The sequence below is a fragment of the Acipenser ruthenus genome, chromosome 56 (assembly GCF_902713425.1).
Source record: "Acipenser ruthenus chromosome 56, fAciRut3.2 maternal haplotype, whole genome shotgun sequence".
Taxonomy (NCBI): Eukaryota; Metazoa; Chordata; class Actinopteri; order Acipenseriformes; family Acipenseridae; genus Acipenser; species Acipenser ruthenus.
The window spans coordinates 5,586,615-5,604,424 of NC_081244.1; the positions used below are offsets into that span (position 1 = coordinate 5,586,615).

Sequence of the window (17,810 nt, forward strand, 5' to 3'; positions counted from 1 at the left end):
ATGCTTCCCTATGCTTTACCAGACCTATCTGTGCTTTACAATGCTTCCCTATGCTTTACCAGACCTCTCTGTGCTTTACAATGCTTCCCTATGCTTTACCATCCCTCTCTGTGCTTTACAAATTCAAGAGAAAATACACAAATAACTGTAGCGAGAACCACTGGGGATGATTGCAAACATTGTAATAAGTTAAAAAATACCAACTGTACAAAGACACATTGTGTGTGTGAGCTCTTTTCAGTGTACTTGTGTGTGTGTGTGTGTGTGAGTGAGTGATCGTAGTTTTCACTGAGCATATTGAGCAAAGAGCCACTTGCAATATTGATAAGAGTCTCTTCTCCTGTGGTTTGAAAATGTATCACAGACTGCAAATAGGAAAACAGCTCCAACAATGAGCTCCTCAAACCCGCTGCCTTCCACACTGCAGCCCAGCGCTTTCTTTATCTAACCACAGCTCCTCAAACCCGCTGCCTTCCACACTGCAGCCCAGCGCTTTCTTTATCTAACCACTGAGCTCCTCAAACCCGCTGCCTTCCACACTGCAGCCCAGCGCTTTCTTTATCTAACCACTGAGCTCCTCAAACCCGCTGCCTTCCACACTGCAGCCCAGCGCTTTCTTTATCTAACCACTGAGCTCCTCAAACCCGCTGCCTTCCACAATGCAGCCCAGCGCTTTCTTTCTTTCTGTTCTTATGACAGGCCCAAAGATGAATCAGTGAATATTTTATGGATTCCCAAAGGCTGCCTCAGGGATCTGAGGTCGGCCCGGACTAGCTGAGTTTTCTAGCACTGCCTTCTTGGCACAGCCAGGTTATCTTCTTAGAGGCATCTATAATTCAGACTCCTTAAAATGCAATGGCTGCTCTCTGAAAAGTGGAGTTCCAGTCATTTTAGAGTAGGACACCAGTGGATTAGTTAACAGTGGAATGCAGCCTTTTAAAAATGATAGATTCACTCTCCCTGTGCAGCAGGTATTAGGACCCCCACACTGCAGATTCACTCTCCCTGTGCAGCAGGTATTAGGGACCCCACATCCTGACCCCCCCACACTGTAGATTCATACTCCCTGGGATCAGCCTAGTTGCCTTTACGTGGAATGATATATTTTCTCTTGTGACCGAAGGCAATGTACAAATGAAAATGAATCACACACACAGTCTACTGCACAGAAGAACATCTCTCCCCCACGTTTCAGATAGAGACTCATATTTGCAGGGTGATATACACGCGCTTTATTTATGCATTTGCTCCTTCTAAAACTTTACTTTCTAATGGAATCAATAAATCATCGTGGCTAATCAAGCGGGCAACAAAACCTGGAATGGGTGAAACTGCTACGCAGTATGAGTCTTATTTCCATGCCTGCATAGTGAAACGAGGAATGGATCAAACCACCGTGCAGTGGGAGTCTTATTGCTATCCCCGCACGGAGAGGTATGGTAAAGCATATTAAAAAAAAAAACACAGCAAGCCATGGTTAGCTATAATAAAAGCAGAGTATATGCTGTGATCGGGGTTCTAGTGCAGCCCCCCTCCCTGTCTCTCACACTCTGCTTCTGTGATGTCAGGTCTGGAGGAGTTTGTCCTGTCTGAAATCAGCTCTCCCAGCCACACGCAGACAGGAGACAGCAGCAGCATCTCCTCCTTCAGCTACCGGGAGATGATGAAGGAAGGAACTGCAGCACAGAGCAGCAGCAAGGTGCAGTACCCTCTTCTGGCCACTGGGGGCGGAATCAATTTTCTTACATTATTATTTTCTGGTATTATTATTATTATTATTATTATTATTATTATTATTATTATTATTATTATTTATTTCTTAGCAGACGCCCTTATCCAGGGCGACTTACAATTGTTGAAAGATATCACACATATTTTACATACAATTACATTATTTTTTACACCTTATTTTTACATACAATTGTATACAGTTGGGTTTTTACTGGAGCAATCTAGGTAAAGTACCTTGCTCAGGGGTACAGCAGCAGTGTCCCCCCCACCTGGGATTGAACCCACGACCCTCCGGTCAAGAGTCCAGAGCCCTAACCACTACTCCACACTGCTGCTATTACATAATTAGTTCAAAATCTAACATGAAATACTACTGTACTACTAGAAGTTTTCTTGCGATATCATTTTGTAGTTTCTTTGATTTACATGATGTTAAGTAAAAGATTGAAATTATGTTCACATAGTTTTAGCGGGGCAGCAATTAATCAGTGCATCGGTCATTGATCATCTGCCCTTAAATTTCCCGAGCTTTGATTACATATTGGTGAATCGAGGCATCAAATTAGAACCCAGTTTGAAGTCTCCCTTTGGTTTGCATTAAAACCTTGAGTGTGGATATACCATTAGTTGCTTCAGTGGTGAGTCGATGCATTTTTTCTTTCACTAAAAAGTGACAAGAACACAGGATACCTTTTATGTTATGCGTAACAATTTCAAAAAAATGCCAATATTAAATCTGCCTATTACCTTTTGTTTCAAAGTATGTTGCGTTTGGATTATATGAAAAGAAGCTGAATTTAGTACAGTAGTTAAATTAGTCAGGATTTGTGAGATTAATTAAAATGCTTAGCTTTGAGCATAAAAATGTAAACTATAATGAACAACCACAGTTCAGATAGAAATGACATGTTTAAAATATGTTGTTTTTTTAAATTATTATTACAATGTTAAATGGACAGCGGATGCAACGCGTCGTCTTTTCAGTTAAAAACTCAAGTCCTTTGTCTTTTTTTTAATTAATCATTCTACATTGAATGCAAGTCGTGCCTTTTTGTTTAACTATTAAACTATTTAACTATAGCAGCATATGTTTTATACTGGCTGATTTAATTGCTCTCTCTCTCTTCTCTCTCTCTCTCTCTCTCTCTCTCTCTCTCTCTCTCTCTCTCTCTCTCTCTCTCTCTCTCTCTCTCTCTCCTCTCCCTCTCCCTCTCCCTCTCCAGTCGAACACAGGCAGCCCCCAATCTCAGCGCCCTGCAGAGCTGTCCGATGATGAGGTGGGGGAGCTGTTTCAGAGGCTGGCTGAAGTGCAGCAGGAGAAGTGGATGCTTGAGGAGAAGGTAGATCCGTCTACACCACTGAAACACATGGGCTCGCAACATCATTAATATAGGGGCGTCTACACCACTGAAACACATGGGCTCGCAACATCATTAATATAGGGGCGTCTACACCACTGAAACACATGGGCTCGCAACATCATTAATATAGGGGCGTCTCCACCACTGAAACACATGGGCTCGCAACATCATTAATATAGGGGCGTCTCCACCACTGAAACACATGGGCTCGCTAAAGAAATGGAAACTTACCAAGATAGCCATTGGTTTGCAGATATCAAGCGAGTTTCCTTCCAGGTTCAGGTTTGAATACCAGTCACCTGACCATCTTACTGTTTCAGGTGAAACATCTGGAGGTGAGCTGTTCATCAATGGCGGATGATATCTGCAACAAAAGCGCCATCATCGAGACGTACGTCATGGACAGCAGAATAGGTACGTTACCTGTCTGTTGCTTCAGGGCTGCTAATAAGACTCCCATTGCATAGCAGTGTGATCCATTCCTGGTTTCATTATGAGTTTAATAATAAGACACACCTGAGCTTGTTACCTGTGCACCCCGTGGCAAGTCAAGCTGGCAGTAAACCAGAATGGTAGGAGTTTTCTTTCCATACCTGTGATTTGAAACTCACTGTTTTGTAAAGTGTTCAAACTGTTAACCTCTTCAATGCATTTGAGGTCTAGAGAAGGGTTAGTCTTTGTAATTTTAAAAGGAGTTGGCAGTTCAGAAAAATCTCCCCACGTGTTGCTACAACTGTTTAAATAACGGACCTGTCATTTTTATTTTCATTGTTCGCATCCTGACGGTTTTTTACGCTTATAACTTTAAAGTCTGTTTCAGAGCTCTTTTCAAAATGTCCGCTCTAGTGCACTGGGGTTTGAGATATGTCCTCTAAATCACTACAGGAAGAAAAAAAACATAAGGAGTGCTCTGGCTTTTCTGTTCCGTACCACATCATGGGTCGTTATCGCTGTGTTCCCTGTTTGACAATGTGGGTAATAATCCTGACACTATCAGTGCACTGATTTTGAGAAGAGTAAAGCCTGTAGAGGTGTGTTGAAGCTTGTAAGCTGCCCAGAGCTGCGTTGTCCTCCGACGCTGTAGCTCTGAGGCGGCTGCACGGTGAGTCTGCAGAGTGTAAAGAAGCGGGCGGCTGACGGCACACGCTTCGGAGGACAGCGTGTGTTCATCTTCGCCCCTCCCGAGTCAGCGCAGGGGTGGTAGCGGTGAGCTGAGCCTAAAAATAATTGGACATTTACTAAATTGGGGAGAAAACGATACAAAATAATTGGCCACCACTAAATAAAAAAAAAAGTGACAGTTAACTGTAAAATGAAGCTACTGTTTGTTAACTCCCTTGGTTTTTATGGGTTATTACTGTTATTGAGGTTGTTCTTTGTCCAAGGGATTCTGGTTTTGATGGATGGTTTCGAGTGTAGAAAAAAAGATACAGAAAGGTCTATGAGGCTGTGGAGAGAGGAAACGGGCAGAGAGAAAGAGATGGAGGAGGAGAAGTTTTTGCTGGTATGGCTCGAATTGCTGCTTCACTAAAGCAATGAATATTTTATGACTCTTAAATAATCCACTGCAGACAGGAGACTTTTTGGAAAGGAATAAGAGCCCTGTGTAATTTTGGGAACAGCGTGTTTTCATTGTATAGATAATTATACGGTAATATACAACAGACCCTGATATGTATGTCATAAGCCCTCTGAAATGTCTTTATAATATACAGCACTAGACCCTGATATTGATGCCATCCAGTCCTCTGAAATGTCTTTATAATATATAGCACTAGACCCTGATATTGATGTGATCCAGCCCTCTGAAATGTCTTTATAATATACAGCACTAGACCCTGATATTGATGTGATCCAGCCCTCTGAAATGTCTTTATAATATACAGCACTAGACCCTGATATTGATCCCATCCAGTCCTCTGAAATGTCTTTATAATATATAGCACTAGACCCTGATATTGATGTGATCCAGCCCTCTGAAATGTCTTTATAATATACAGCACTAGACCCTGATATTGATGCCATCCAGCCCTCTGAAATGTCTCTATAATATACAGCACTAGACCCTGATATTGATGCGATCCAGCCCTCTGAAATGTCTATATAATATATAGCACTAGACCCTGATATTGATGCCATCCAGCCCTCTGAAATGTCTTTATAATATATAGCACTAGACCCTGATATTGATGCGATCCAGCCCTCTGAAATGTCTTTATAATATATAGCACTAGACCCTGATATTGATGCCATCCAGCCCTCTGAAACTTCTTTAGAATATACAGCAGACTGTCATAGGATAGACATTAGGTATTATTGGAGATTATAAATGACATTTCTATTCTAGCTTCAGAAACAGATGTGGAGAAGGGACTAGCCCTGGTGTGTGTGTGTGTGTGTCTGTGTGTTTTGACAGCAGGGTTCTGGCAGTGTGTTTTGTCCCTGGACTGTCTCTCTTATCACCCCCCCCCCCCCCCAAATCATCTTTGATAAACAGATAAAGCTGCCTTGACACAGCTATTGATCCCTGAACCAGGTGCCTCACCAATCACTCTATCAGGGATCTCAAAACTAGACTCTCAACTTGCAACTGTTACTGTTACTTCACTGTATAGTGCTTTCTTTATCTAACCACTGAGCTACTCAAACCCACTGCCTTCCACACTGCAGCCCAGCGCTTTCTTTATCTAACCACTGAGCTCCTCAAACCCACTGCCTTCCACACTGCAGCCCAGCGCTTTCTTTATCTAACCACTGAGCTCCTCAAACCCGCTGCCTTCCACACTGCAGCCCAGCGCTTTCTTTATCTAACCACTGAGCTCCTCAAACCCGCTGCCTTCCACACTGCAGCCCAGCGCTTTCTTTATCTAACCACTGAGCTCCTCAAACCCGCTGCCTTCCACACTGCAGCCCAGCGCTTTCTTTATCTAACCACTGAGCTCCTCAAAGACCATCTGTTGCCACGTTATGTAAACAAGCGAGTTGAAAGTTTAAAACCCTTCTCCGCATGTTGTCAGGTCAGTTTAGGGCGAGTGAAAGACTTTCAAATATTTACCCTAGCAAACGATTTGGTAACCTCTCTCCTCAGTGCCTGGGTTTGAAAAAAATAAAAATAAAATAAATACGACGGAAAAGTCAGTACAGTAACAGGTTAATAATTCCTTCTCCCTCCTTCTCTATCCTTGCGCTTGGCTCTGTGTTTTTAATTTCATGACTGACCGGTTTAACATTTTAATGGCATGCTTGCTTCTGTTATAGTGGACAGCTTTAAATGTAAATATTGTGTTCTACAGCTTGAGGACTCCTCCGATCGTGGCTGGCTTATTGCCTTGGTAATTGTTTTTTAATTTGGTGGTGTGGAACTGGTCTGTGAGCGTGAATGAATACCTATACGAAATGAATACCTATACGGTGCAATGCAGTTTTCTTTTTATATAGGGCTCTAGATAAAAGCACATGGGCTGTGGCAGTCCCATGGGTCTGTTTCTCCTCACCGCGCTACAGCGCCCTCTACTGTGAGTTCAAAGCTGAGGCATCCTATCTGGACGGGGCTCGGCGCCATGTGGGCTCAGATGCAGCGACTCCATCAGTGAATGTTGCATTATTAGAGAGGAGTGTTAAGACTCAGGCATGCCCTGGTCCTGAATCATTCAGAGCAGCTGCTGTCAGCTCTCATCGTGCCATTAGCAGCTCCCCTCTCTGTCTCTCTTCCCCCTCCCTACCCTTTCCTTGGTTAAATTGACCCGATACCCGGTCTTGGAGTTTAGACCCCATCCTTATTTAATGTGCTGCTGAAGCGTCTCTGCCCTTGTGTTAGTACACTAATCTCACACTCTGTAGGTCATAGATGGCCAGCTGGGAGTTGTCCAGACAGCTATAGGGAGAGGAAGAGCTTATTTTTGTTAAGCACGATGGGTGTGAGTGGCAGGGAAAGTGCTAAAAGAGAATCCACGTGGATTGCACCATGAAAGATGTTTGAAGTTTCCGCGACCTTGTCTTTTTAAAACGATTTTGCATCAGACTCGTTCGATTAGGAGCCGATCAGAACAATTTCAGTTTGGACGCAAGAAGCGAGTTTTAAATTTGCAGAACAAATACAAGGAGGCAGAATGTGAATACACCGTCAGGGACATGGATGGTGAATTCATTTATAAATAGCAATGATACAAAAACGTGATGCATACATGTTATTTTGTGTAATGCTTGATTTCAGATTGTAGACTGTAGATGGAACCGGCTTGAAATTGAGTTTTACACACTGGTTTCATGGTGGTGGTTGAGATATGGCTTTACTATTTGGGATAACCACAGATAGGAAGTTGATGCAAACTAGTGTTGTAATAAAAGTCCAGCTGGCTGGAGTATACTGCTTCCAGTTGGTCGTGCAATTGATAACCAGACAGTGTCTAATGGGTACCACTGAGTTAAAATAGATTTGGTCTGCTGCTGATGGAAATGAATGAGTCGGATTTCAAATCAAGTCATTCCCAGTGGCAGATGGGAAACTTAGTGGATAAAATTCAGGATGATTCCCTAGTAATGCCTTAAACATAATAGCTTTGTCAATCATTTCCACACTAGACTTTTTGGGGGGGGGGGGGGGGAAACGCACTGCGTTTTAAATCACAAAGACTCAAATTTCTATTTTCAGTATTCAGAATATCTCCCACTATCTCTTTCTGGGTGGCTGATCAGCGTGCAAGCGGGGAGCATTGCATTGCTGCAGGGAGATAGTGAGTTAGCAGCTTGGTTCAGCTGGGAGTCATTTATAGCTCAGGAAACCATTAAAACTTCTCTCCAGCGGGGAGCACTTGAGTCCGAGGGTCAGCCGCCTCCTTGCTCCTCACCAGAGACAGGTGGTCCATCTATAATCCTCTCTCCTGCCTCCTGTTTGACCGAAGAGCAATACAATTGGATATCCGCAGTCCAGCTCTAACACTATAAAGATGAGAAATGTGCTTTTGTCTGTTTACCCTCAGATGGACAGAGCCTGGTTTGTTTGCCCAAAGTTGACCCTTCCACTGCTGGTCTTTGTTCCAACCCTGTTCTAAATTGCTTAATTGAACCCTCCAGGACCGGGAGTGGTGATTGGACCCCATTGTCTTAAAGCAAATGCCAATGTAAAATCGATTTAAGAACCAGCAGCTACATTTCTGGAACCCTGCTAATATTGTCATACAATATAGAGTAGGGATCGAGCGATTTGCTTATTTGACAGAGTTATTTGTGAATGATTCATATCACTTTGCTGTTTTATGCACTGCGTCTTAAAGCTGCTTGGGGAATTTTAAAAACGATATGTTAATGTTCTGCAATGTCATTTTTATGTTAAAACTGAACTTCTTTTTGTTTGATCACTTTTCTGAGGTCGACTGTCACTTTTACTGTTTGACTAGTCGACTATTCAGTGCCATCCCAAATATAGACCTAGCTGTGTGGATAGTGCACAGCTTGTTGACAATGTTTCTTTGAAGCTGATGAATGGAAATCTCTGATCACTGGCTCCAAACATGCTCCTGTAATAAACTGTCTTTGTTACTTTGCCATTGTTTACTGATAAAACTCTCTGAACAAGGAGAACCAACCAGCACTTGGCAGTGAATTGTTCATGTTTTCCGTCTTAGGCTAAAAATGTATTTCTGCTAATCGCTGAGCCTTCAGTTCTCCTGAGCAGCTGTGCGGGGAATTGCTGCAGTGAAGGGGGAAAAAAATTATTGGACATTCTAAATTGGGGGAGAAAATCGGGGGTAAAATAATTGGACACTTTTAAATTAATTCATTAAAAAAAAGAAATACCAATTCAAACATTTTTTTGGTTACCTTTGGAAAGGACAGTACCATTAATAATAGACATGGAGGAGCGTATTAGCCAAACTTCTGCAAGATGCCTACAAATAAGATTGCAGATCATCAAAATCTAAGCCAGTGTGCTCGGAGAATGCAAGAACAATTACCTCAGTACCACTGTTGCCTCTCCCCGTGAATAATTCAGATCGTGGAGAGAGGGAGAGCGAGAGAGAAAGTGAGAGGACACGTGTGCATGTGTTTGTGAATGAACCCGCAGGCAGTCTTTAGGAGAGGACTGACTTTCTGATTTATTATTTAGAGGGAATACGTAAAGACCTTTTCTCAGTTGCAACTCTTGCCAGTGAAATCTGAATCAATATAAGATTACTGTTGATCTCCTACTAAATGTGTAGTTCCTTGCTTTTAAAACTCGCCCTGTCATCTGAAAATACAGGTTTGTAGTTTAATTAATCCCCATTTTATGACCTTGTTTTTGTGTTTCTTACTCCTAGTCGCTGTGATGGTTTATTTACAGCCTCTGTGTGCATCGTGTTGTGGCTGTGCCTTTTAGTTTTGGAGAGACAGGGTTCTGCTTGTGTCCCAGTCTTGAATATATCAAGCCTGCTTCAGCGTCCTGGGTGTGTGAGTGAGGGAAGATGACCTTCAGTGTGCTGTAGGAGGCTGTCGGGGTCCTGTGTGTGAATGTCACTGCAGAGGTGATAGTCACTCTCCAGCATGTTCACACACGCTTCTGGTTAACCAGGTTCTCTCTCTCTCTCTCTCTCTCTCTCTCTCTCTCTCTCTCTCGGTCTCTATGTCTCTCTCTCTGTCTCTTTACAATGCTTCCCTATGCTTTACCAGACCTCTCTGTGCTTTACAATGCTTCCCTATGCTTTACCAGACCTCTCTGTGCTTTACAATGCTTCCCTATGCTTTACCAGGCCTCTCTGTGCTTTACAATGCTTCCCTATGCTTTACCAGACCTCTCTCTGCTTTACAATGCTTGCCTATGCTTTACCAGACCTCTCTCTGCTTTACAATGCTTCCCTGTGCTTTACCAGACCTCTCTGTGCTTTACAATGCTTCCCTATGCTTTACCAGACCTCTCTGTGCTTTACAATGCTCCCCTATGCTTTACCAGACCTCTCTGTGCTTTACAATGCTTCCCTATGCTTTACCAGACCTCTCTCTGCTTTACAATGCTTCCCTGTGCTTTACCAGACCTCTCTGTGCTTTACAATGCTTCCCTATGCTTTACCAGACCTCTCTCTGCTTTACAATGCTTCCCTGTGCTTTACCAGACCTCTCTGTGCTTTACAATGCTTCCCTATGCTTTACCAGGCCTCTCTGTGCTTTACAATGCTTCCCTATGCTTTACCAGACCTCTCTCTGCTTTACAATGCTTGCCTATGCTTTACCATACCTCTCTGTGTTTTACAATGCTTCCCTGTGCTTTACCAGACCTCTCTGTGCTGTATTCCACTTTGCTATGCTTTTACTATGGGAGATTTTTATAAGGGTTGTTCATCTTTTCATGTACGTACATACATGCTAACGTCTTAATATTTTAATTAACACTTCCATAGCCAAGCATTCTCTATCCTTTCCAACTGCCTCCCCATACAGGCTGCATGCTAGCAACGTTGAGTGTGCTGTGTAGAGTGGACGTGCATTGCTAATCATATGAGAGAAAATGCATTGGAGGTCATACAAGAGTAAAGTGTGTTGGGAATGTTAAACCAGTTTGCTGAATCTGGCTTTGCCATAAGCAGAGCTGCTAATTTAATCATTTCTATTGGTAACTGGTAAGATAACAAAAAACGTCTGCAGTGACATAGATCCAGTATAGTATAAATACAAGGCATTGGAAAGCTTTTTGATACTGCCAAGATCATCGGTGTTATCGGTCTGAGGGCTCTCACCAAGGGTTAAGCTAACTTGATCAATCTCTGGTAATACCAGTGGCACGTACTGTATCTAAACAATAACGTTTAATCTATGGCCAAAAGTTTTGCATCACCTAGAATTTTGTGATTAATGTAGAATGTAATAAATGGTAAACTTGTTGAGATTGGAAACGTGGTCTGGTCTCCTCCTTGTAGCGTAACAGAGTAGTTGAACTGAATTCATAAACGGGGGGAGGTGACCTTGCTTTGTGTCTTCGTGGTTCCAGACGTGTCGGCGGCCGCTGCAGGGACCCACGCCGGCCACGCTGCCCACCCAGAACGAGGCATTCTGGGAACCGTCCTGCGAGACCTGGTCAAGCCGGGCGACGAGAACCTGAGAGAGATGAACAAGAAGCTGCAGAACATGCTGGAGGAGCAGCTGACCAAGAACATGCACCTGCAGAAGGTAAGAGAGACCCGAGGGGAGAGGGGAGTGTAATGCAGGAGGGAAGAGAGATTCAGAGGAGAGGAGGAGAGGGGTGCGATGCAGGAGGGAACTAATTTAAAAGCACAAAATCTGGTTTTTTTTAATGTTCCCAGTGTTTTAGAGCCTACTACTTCACCTGGTAGGCTATTCCATGCATTTAGAACTCTCTGTGTAAAAAAAATGCTTCCTACTTCCTGTTCTAAACTCTACCCAGCTTCCATTTCTGCCCTCCCGTTCTCTCTGTTGAATTTGGAGTCCTGTCTTGGGTTATCTAGAACATTTATGATTTGAAAGACTTCAGTCAAGTCACCTCTTTCCCTTCTTTTTTCTAGGCTGAAGAGATTTCATTCTTCATCCTTACAGCTCGTGCCATTTAAGTCCTGGGTTGAGCCTAGTTACTTAGTTGCCTTCTCTGTATCTTGTTACCCTTTTCTTTATCTTCTTACCCTTTTCTGTTTGAGATCTGGCTCAAAGAGAGATCAAATACCTCGACTGAGCACCACTTGATTTTCCAGGGAGCTCATCCATTGAGCTACTGACTGGACCCAACCTTCCTTGCAATCTGTGGTTTAGGATTGAGAAATCCAAGTGAAAGGAAATAGCGTGTGTGTGTGTGTGCGTGCGTGCTGCAGGATGACGACACCACCGTTGCACCAAGATGAATAGTGATTGTGAAGCATCAGATTTGTTTCACAAAGTAAGTCTATGGCAACCGGAAGTAAGATCCTACCGTATGACTAGAGAGAGAGAGAGAGAGGTGGAAGACAACAAGAAGGGAGAGATAGAGAGGTCAGTTTAGAATGACACATTCAGTGACACACGTTTCAACTAAAAGTCTTTCTCGTCAGTTTCCTTTCTAATCCAGCCTTCGATTTTGTGTGCTAGCGGTGCCTTTGCTTTGCTGTATAAACCCTTGGGAGTGCCTCTGTAATCACCTCAGACAGAAGAGAAAGCAGCGGGAGGTATTTGTAGGTATCTGTCGATTTTGGCTTTCATCCAGAGGATCCTGTGTTGCTGTAGAACAGAGTTGGCCAAAGCCATCCCTTCCACTCCTGGTCTTTGTTCCAACCTAAATTTGTGTCTTTTTAGTAGTTCTAAATTTACCGCTGTTGAGTGTTATATGAGGATGGATAAGAGGCAGTGGTAGTGTGTGGCACTCTACGCTGTAATGTCAGGAGGGTGGACTCTGGGGAGTAGCAAGTTACACAAACACTCAGTTTAACCTTCATTAGAGAAACAGAGACACACACGCAATTCCTTCAGACTAAAGCATTTGCAAACGAGGGCAGGATTGAGGTACGGAGCCCGAACTGCCCCCCCCCCCCCCCCCCCAAGAGAAAGGCATGGAGACTGAACTGCTCCCTCCCTCACCCCCCTAAGAGAAAGGGGGCTCCCTCCAATCCAGGGCAGGCTTGAGGCACGGAGACTGAACTGCTCCCTCCCTTCCTCACCCCCCTAAGAGAAAGGGGGCTCCCTCCAGTCCAGGGCAGGCTTGAGGCATGGAGACTGAACTGCTCCCTCCCTCCCTCACCCCCCTAAGAGAAAGGGGGCTCCCTCCAGTCCAGGGCAGGCTTGAGGCATGGAGACTGATCTGCTCCCTCCTTCACTCACCCCCCCAAAGAGATAATCCCTCCATCCGATTGCCTCTTGTGCTTGTCTTTTAACTACCAATCCACCACCTTTTTCATGAGGGGAAAAAAAAAAAAACCCTAAAATAAACCAATAAATGAGTGAGATGTGAGAGAGGTATCGATGGGATTCTCTGAGGCTGATGGCTGAGACTTTGGGGAATGTCTAGCTGTATGAATGACCTTACTGCAGCTCGGCAGCCTGTGTGATTGTGCTGTGCTTGAAGGTTTATCGCTTCCTCAATTAGCATGCTCATGAATATTTATTTCAGCTAGGACCACCAGATGTGCAAATCCCTTTGGATAAAAGCTAAATGCCTAAATAATAATCATAAAATAATAATAATAATAATAGATCCACTTATTGATCTGTCCTTGGCTCTGACATGTTGCAGAATAGTTGCCTGACCGTCCTTCAACCTCTTTCTTTCAGGATCTCGAAGTCCTGTCTCAGGAAATTGTCCGGTTGAGTAAGGAATGTTCCTCCACTCGCGTCAGGGACCAAAATCCAGACACGAGCGGCTAGAGGCAGCCTGAACCAAGCCACAGCTCCCCGTCTCTCGCCATGCCTCCCCTCTGTTCCCTTGGTTACAGAACCCAACACAACAGAGGAGCTGCTTCGTCTGCGTTTGGACTGTACCACTCTACCAGAAGGGAGGGGGGTGGGGGAGACACCCAATTTCCTGCTGAATGTGTTTGTTGTATATCTTTCATCTATCTCTGGTAACAAATTGAAATTGTGCAGCCCAGCACGTGATCGCCCAACTGGGCATGCTCAGAATTAAGTCCAGCTAACAACTTGCCTGCAGTTCTGTGATCAAGGTAAAGAGGGCAGTGTTGTCAGTGTGGGAGAGGGAGGGGACGGATTCAGTTAATAATGACTGGCTTGAGATGATCAAAATTATCAGCTTATGATATCATGTATGAAAACTCCTGGAGAGATCCACAAAACGCCTGCTGATTTTAATTAAATAACACCAATTAAGTAACTTGCCCTGTTGCCATCAGTTCATTACAGGGTGCTATGGAACTTAATCCACTTGGGTACCGTAATGCTGTATCATTTTCTACGCTGTTGTAATTCATGTATGAGAAATCCTATTAAGGCTGTGTTAGATCTCCAGTACATCTTGTGTGCCGGTGTTATAATGTGCGGTTTGTGGTGTTTTCCTCCCCACAGTGACGATAAAGCTCCGTTTTCTATGTGCCGAGCTTCATAGACACCATGAAATTTCACTGCTTCGATTATGGTCGTGTCTAACTTGGCCGTCCTCAAAATAGGACGCAGCAGTTAGTAGCCAAAAATAAGATTCCTTTTTTTTTCTGTGAAGAAATATTGATTTAGAATGTATCAAATGACATAAACACAGCTTGCGTTCTGAATGGAATGTGGTACTTACCGGGTTACGAAGTGGATGCAAAGGATTGGAGCTACGTAATGTGGGAATAGACTCCTGAAAATACTACCAGTGCTAGTTCCATCCAAGTTGAAACAACTCCCCAAGTGAAAACCCAACCTTACAGAGCTTTTGCCAGTGATCAAGTTCTGAAACGTACAGGCAAAATATTTTAATGTGCAGATGTCCATTTGCGATCGATGCAGAATGCTTGGGTGGGACATTTCGTTCTTTATTCTAGGCTTGGTGCTCCAGCGGTTAGAGAAAGGTGGTTCCTGGTTCAATCCTGGCTCAGCCACTGCCTCACTGTCACTTCACCTCCTTGTGCTCCGTCCTTCGGATGAGACGTAAAACAAACGAGCTCCTATTGGAAGCCACTCTGCAGCAGCAGTTGATGATGCATAGTTCCACCCCCCAAGTCTCTGCAAGTCGCTTTGGATAAAAGCGTCTGCTAAATGACTAAATAATATTTAATGGCTGCCAGGGCTGGTATCACATTGAATGTCGAAACAATTATCCCTTAGATGTCCCCAACCTCAGTCCTACTGCGTTTGTTCATCTGCCTCAATACCACTTTTGAAGGAAGCACATGCAGTGTGATTTCTAAAGAACACACTCTATGAAATAAACATGATTACTGGACATGTTCAAAATCGGATTGGCCATTGAACTGGACGTGGTCACTCATCGATTCTATTTACCTACAGCTATGGCCAAAGGGTTTACATCAATTAAGATTGAGACATAATTAAAAATAAAAAAAAAAGCAAGCAGGAAAAAAAAAAACTATGTTAACATAATTGAGATATTTTATTTAACATCATGTAATCAAAGAAACTACAAAATGATATTGCAAGCGTCTACCGGAAGCCATAATAGCAGTACAGTAGTATTTCATGTTAGATTTTCAAAATGTCACATTTTTCGTTAACTATATGGGAAAACTACAAAGCGGTGTGGAATTCAATATGTTAACATTTACATTATTCAGCAGGTTTCATTCGACTTTATGAAGCAGAATTAGTTAATTTTATAGCGTGATGCAAATTATTTGGCTGTAGCTGTATTGCTGTACATGGGACCCTGTTTGAACACTGAAGTCCATGTCTGTCCGTCGTGACTGTATTTGTAAACCTGAACAAAAAGCAAAAAGACATGTTTAATACCCGTTAATTTTTTCTGTGGTTAGTTATCAGAAAATGAACACTGACAAAAATTGCTGGACCCTAATCTAACGCTGCTCCATTAACTATTTCCTGCCCAGATTTATATTTAAATCTTTTAAAGTAATTGTAGCTAAATATATATAGGTCTCAAATGTGCAGTTTAAAAAAAACAGGTTTTTTAGCAAACATGCATTTTCATTTTAAAACCCGATATCTGGAGCCGTGCTTTTCTGACCATCTTGCCCTTCCTGTGGCTCCTTTCCTGTCGATAACCAATCAGCTGCTTCCACTATTGACTGACATGCTTTCACAGCCAGTGACACGACCCAGAAGACACTGCTGTCTGGGGTGACAAAAGAAGTAAAGCAGCAAGAGATTTCCTGGAAGGCAAGACAAGCAAACTGAGAACTTCCTTTAGCGCAGTACCAGATGTTGTTGTGTTTTAAATGTGTTTCTTTCAAAACTGCACGTTTCAAACCTATGTAGGTATAGAATTTTTTTTTTTAATGAATTTATTAGCTACAAATTTTCAGTTTATTTTATTATTATTATTATTATTTTTATTATTTTTTTAACAAATAAAATCCTGGGTTCTGTCCCTTCATCACAGAAAATTTAACACAAAATGCCTATTTATTTAAAAAAAACAAAAAAAAACTGCTTTTTTCTTAATGGTATCTCTGGTTAAACATGGTTTAGATATTGTAATAAATGGTTATAATTCTGTTTAATCAGTCTGTGTATATTCTGGTAACATTACCAATAGAATAAATTAAAAAAAAAAAAATACTACTGTATAAAACTATTTTGGAAAATGTCTAAATACAGTTTGGTTTGACTGTATTTAAAGGAGTGCTAACCAAGATTTGAACCCCTTCCGGGTACACAAGGATTTGAGCGCTTGTTCATACGGTTAATTCTTCAAATTAAATGGGAGAGCGACTCAAATATCACGAATTTGGACGACCAGATTCAACCTGTCCTCCCTGTTTCGTGCACCTCCTTGCAAACATGAAAAAAGTCAGCGTCATTTGATTTGTCCAACACTTTTAATGTCCTTTATACATTAAAAGGTTCAACCACTTTCTCGTACCTCGATTAGCACTAGCAAAGTAACTGGTCCTCCATTTCTCCTATTTAAGAAATGTGTACAGATTTGTACCGTACGTGTCTTGTTTTTTACAAAAGCTATAGGCCTGTATTTTTAACCCACAAATTTGTCCCAAATCCAGATTAACTTCACCTGCTATAAATGGTATACATTCACTAGAAGCAGGTGAACTTATTTTCTGACTGTCTCCAAGTATTACCCTTGATATTTACCTGGAAAATATACTGATTTCCGCCCGTTTTTTATGTTTTTTTTTAATAAACACTGATGGGTTCAGAGGAAATTGTATATAAAATAAAGGGCTCAATATTGGAACACACAGAATCTCCAAACATAAGGGAGCAATAAAGTGATATTTGAAGCTTCTAAGTCTAATAAAAGGGAAGAAATCTGAACGCAGCGGTTAGCACTTCTTTCAAGTCGTGTGTTGTTGTTTTTTTTTGTCAGGAAATGGTCAACACGGAGCACTGAGGGATTGTGGGGGGAGTTTGTTTTGGGGCGCGTGACCCTTGACCTGCAGGGAATGCTGGGACAGCTGTGTCTCTCGTTTGTATAATGAGTCCTGGTGAGATGTATAAAATGGTGTACCTCTTTGAGAATATAATGAAAACAAAAGAAAACAATTGTCTGTTTGTCTGTGTGCAGCTTTTTAAAAGAGACTCATAATACAAAACCACACATTGAAGACTGACGCTGTTTAAAAATGCCACTCGCATAAATAGACATGTTCATTGTTGCAAACGCACCCTGTGGTTTCTCCATTAAAGATGAAATAGTCTTCCATAATAGATATTTTTGGTTGGTGTGAATCAACATTGGTTCCCCCAAATATCTGGACCCCCCAGGGGAATGAATATCTGTTCCCACCAGCAAACATTTGTTCCCCCCTTCATGCATGTTTGTTATTTCTCCTATTATTATTATTATTATTTTTTTAAATAATTCTGTATGTGTAATGCTAGTAAATCTCAGCAGAGTTTGCAGGCTGTTATCGTGTATTATTGTAGTTGAGAATGGACCTGACCGAGGGGGCTATAGGGTACAGGGTTAGGGTTAGTTAAAGTGGTCTCAATTAAGATTTTAGTTGAAAGTACATGTAGACTTCTATGCAAAGAAAGATGACTTTCTTAATAAAAAGTAAGGGGGTACAAATATTCAGAAGGAGAGCCAGTGTTCCTGAATATTGGTTCCTAGGGCGAACAAATATTCTCTAACACCTATACTTTGGGGCTAAATTCCCATCGTACAGACCCCCA

General features: G+C 42.4%; 1 protein-coding gene across 2 annotated transcripts in view; it reads left to right on the top strand.

Annotated features, from left to right (window-relative positions):
• LOC117404390 (GRIP1-associated protein 1) overlaps positions 1–16,014 on the top strand; it is a 36,279-nt gene extending 20,265 nt beyond the window's left edge. For both annotated transcript variants that reach the window (XM_059017327.1, XM_059017328.1), the window contains 5 exons: positions 1,569–1,699; positions 2,955–3,071; positions 3,413–3,506; positions 11,053–11,231; positions 13,314–16,014. In XM_059017327.1, the coding sequence (XP_058873310.1) occupies positions 1,569–1,699; positions 2,955–3,071; positions 3,413–3,506; positions 11,053–11,231; positions 13,314–13,406 (614 nt within the window). In that variant the 3' untranslated portion in view covers positions 13,407–16,014. The remainder of the gene's footprint in view (positions 1–1,568; positions 1,700–2,954; positions 3,072–3,412; positions 3,507–11,052; positions 11,232–13,313) is intronic.
• The last annotated feature ends 1,796 nt before the right edge of the window (positions 16,015–17,810 follow it).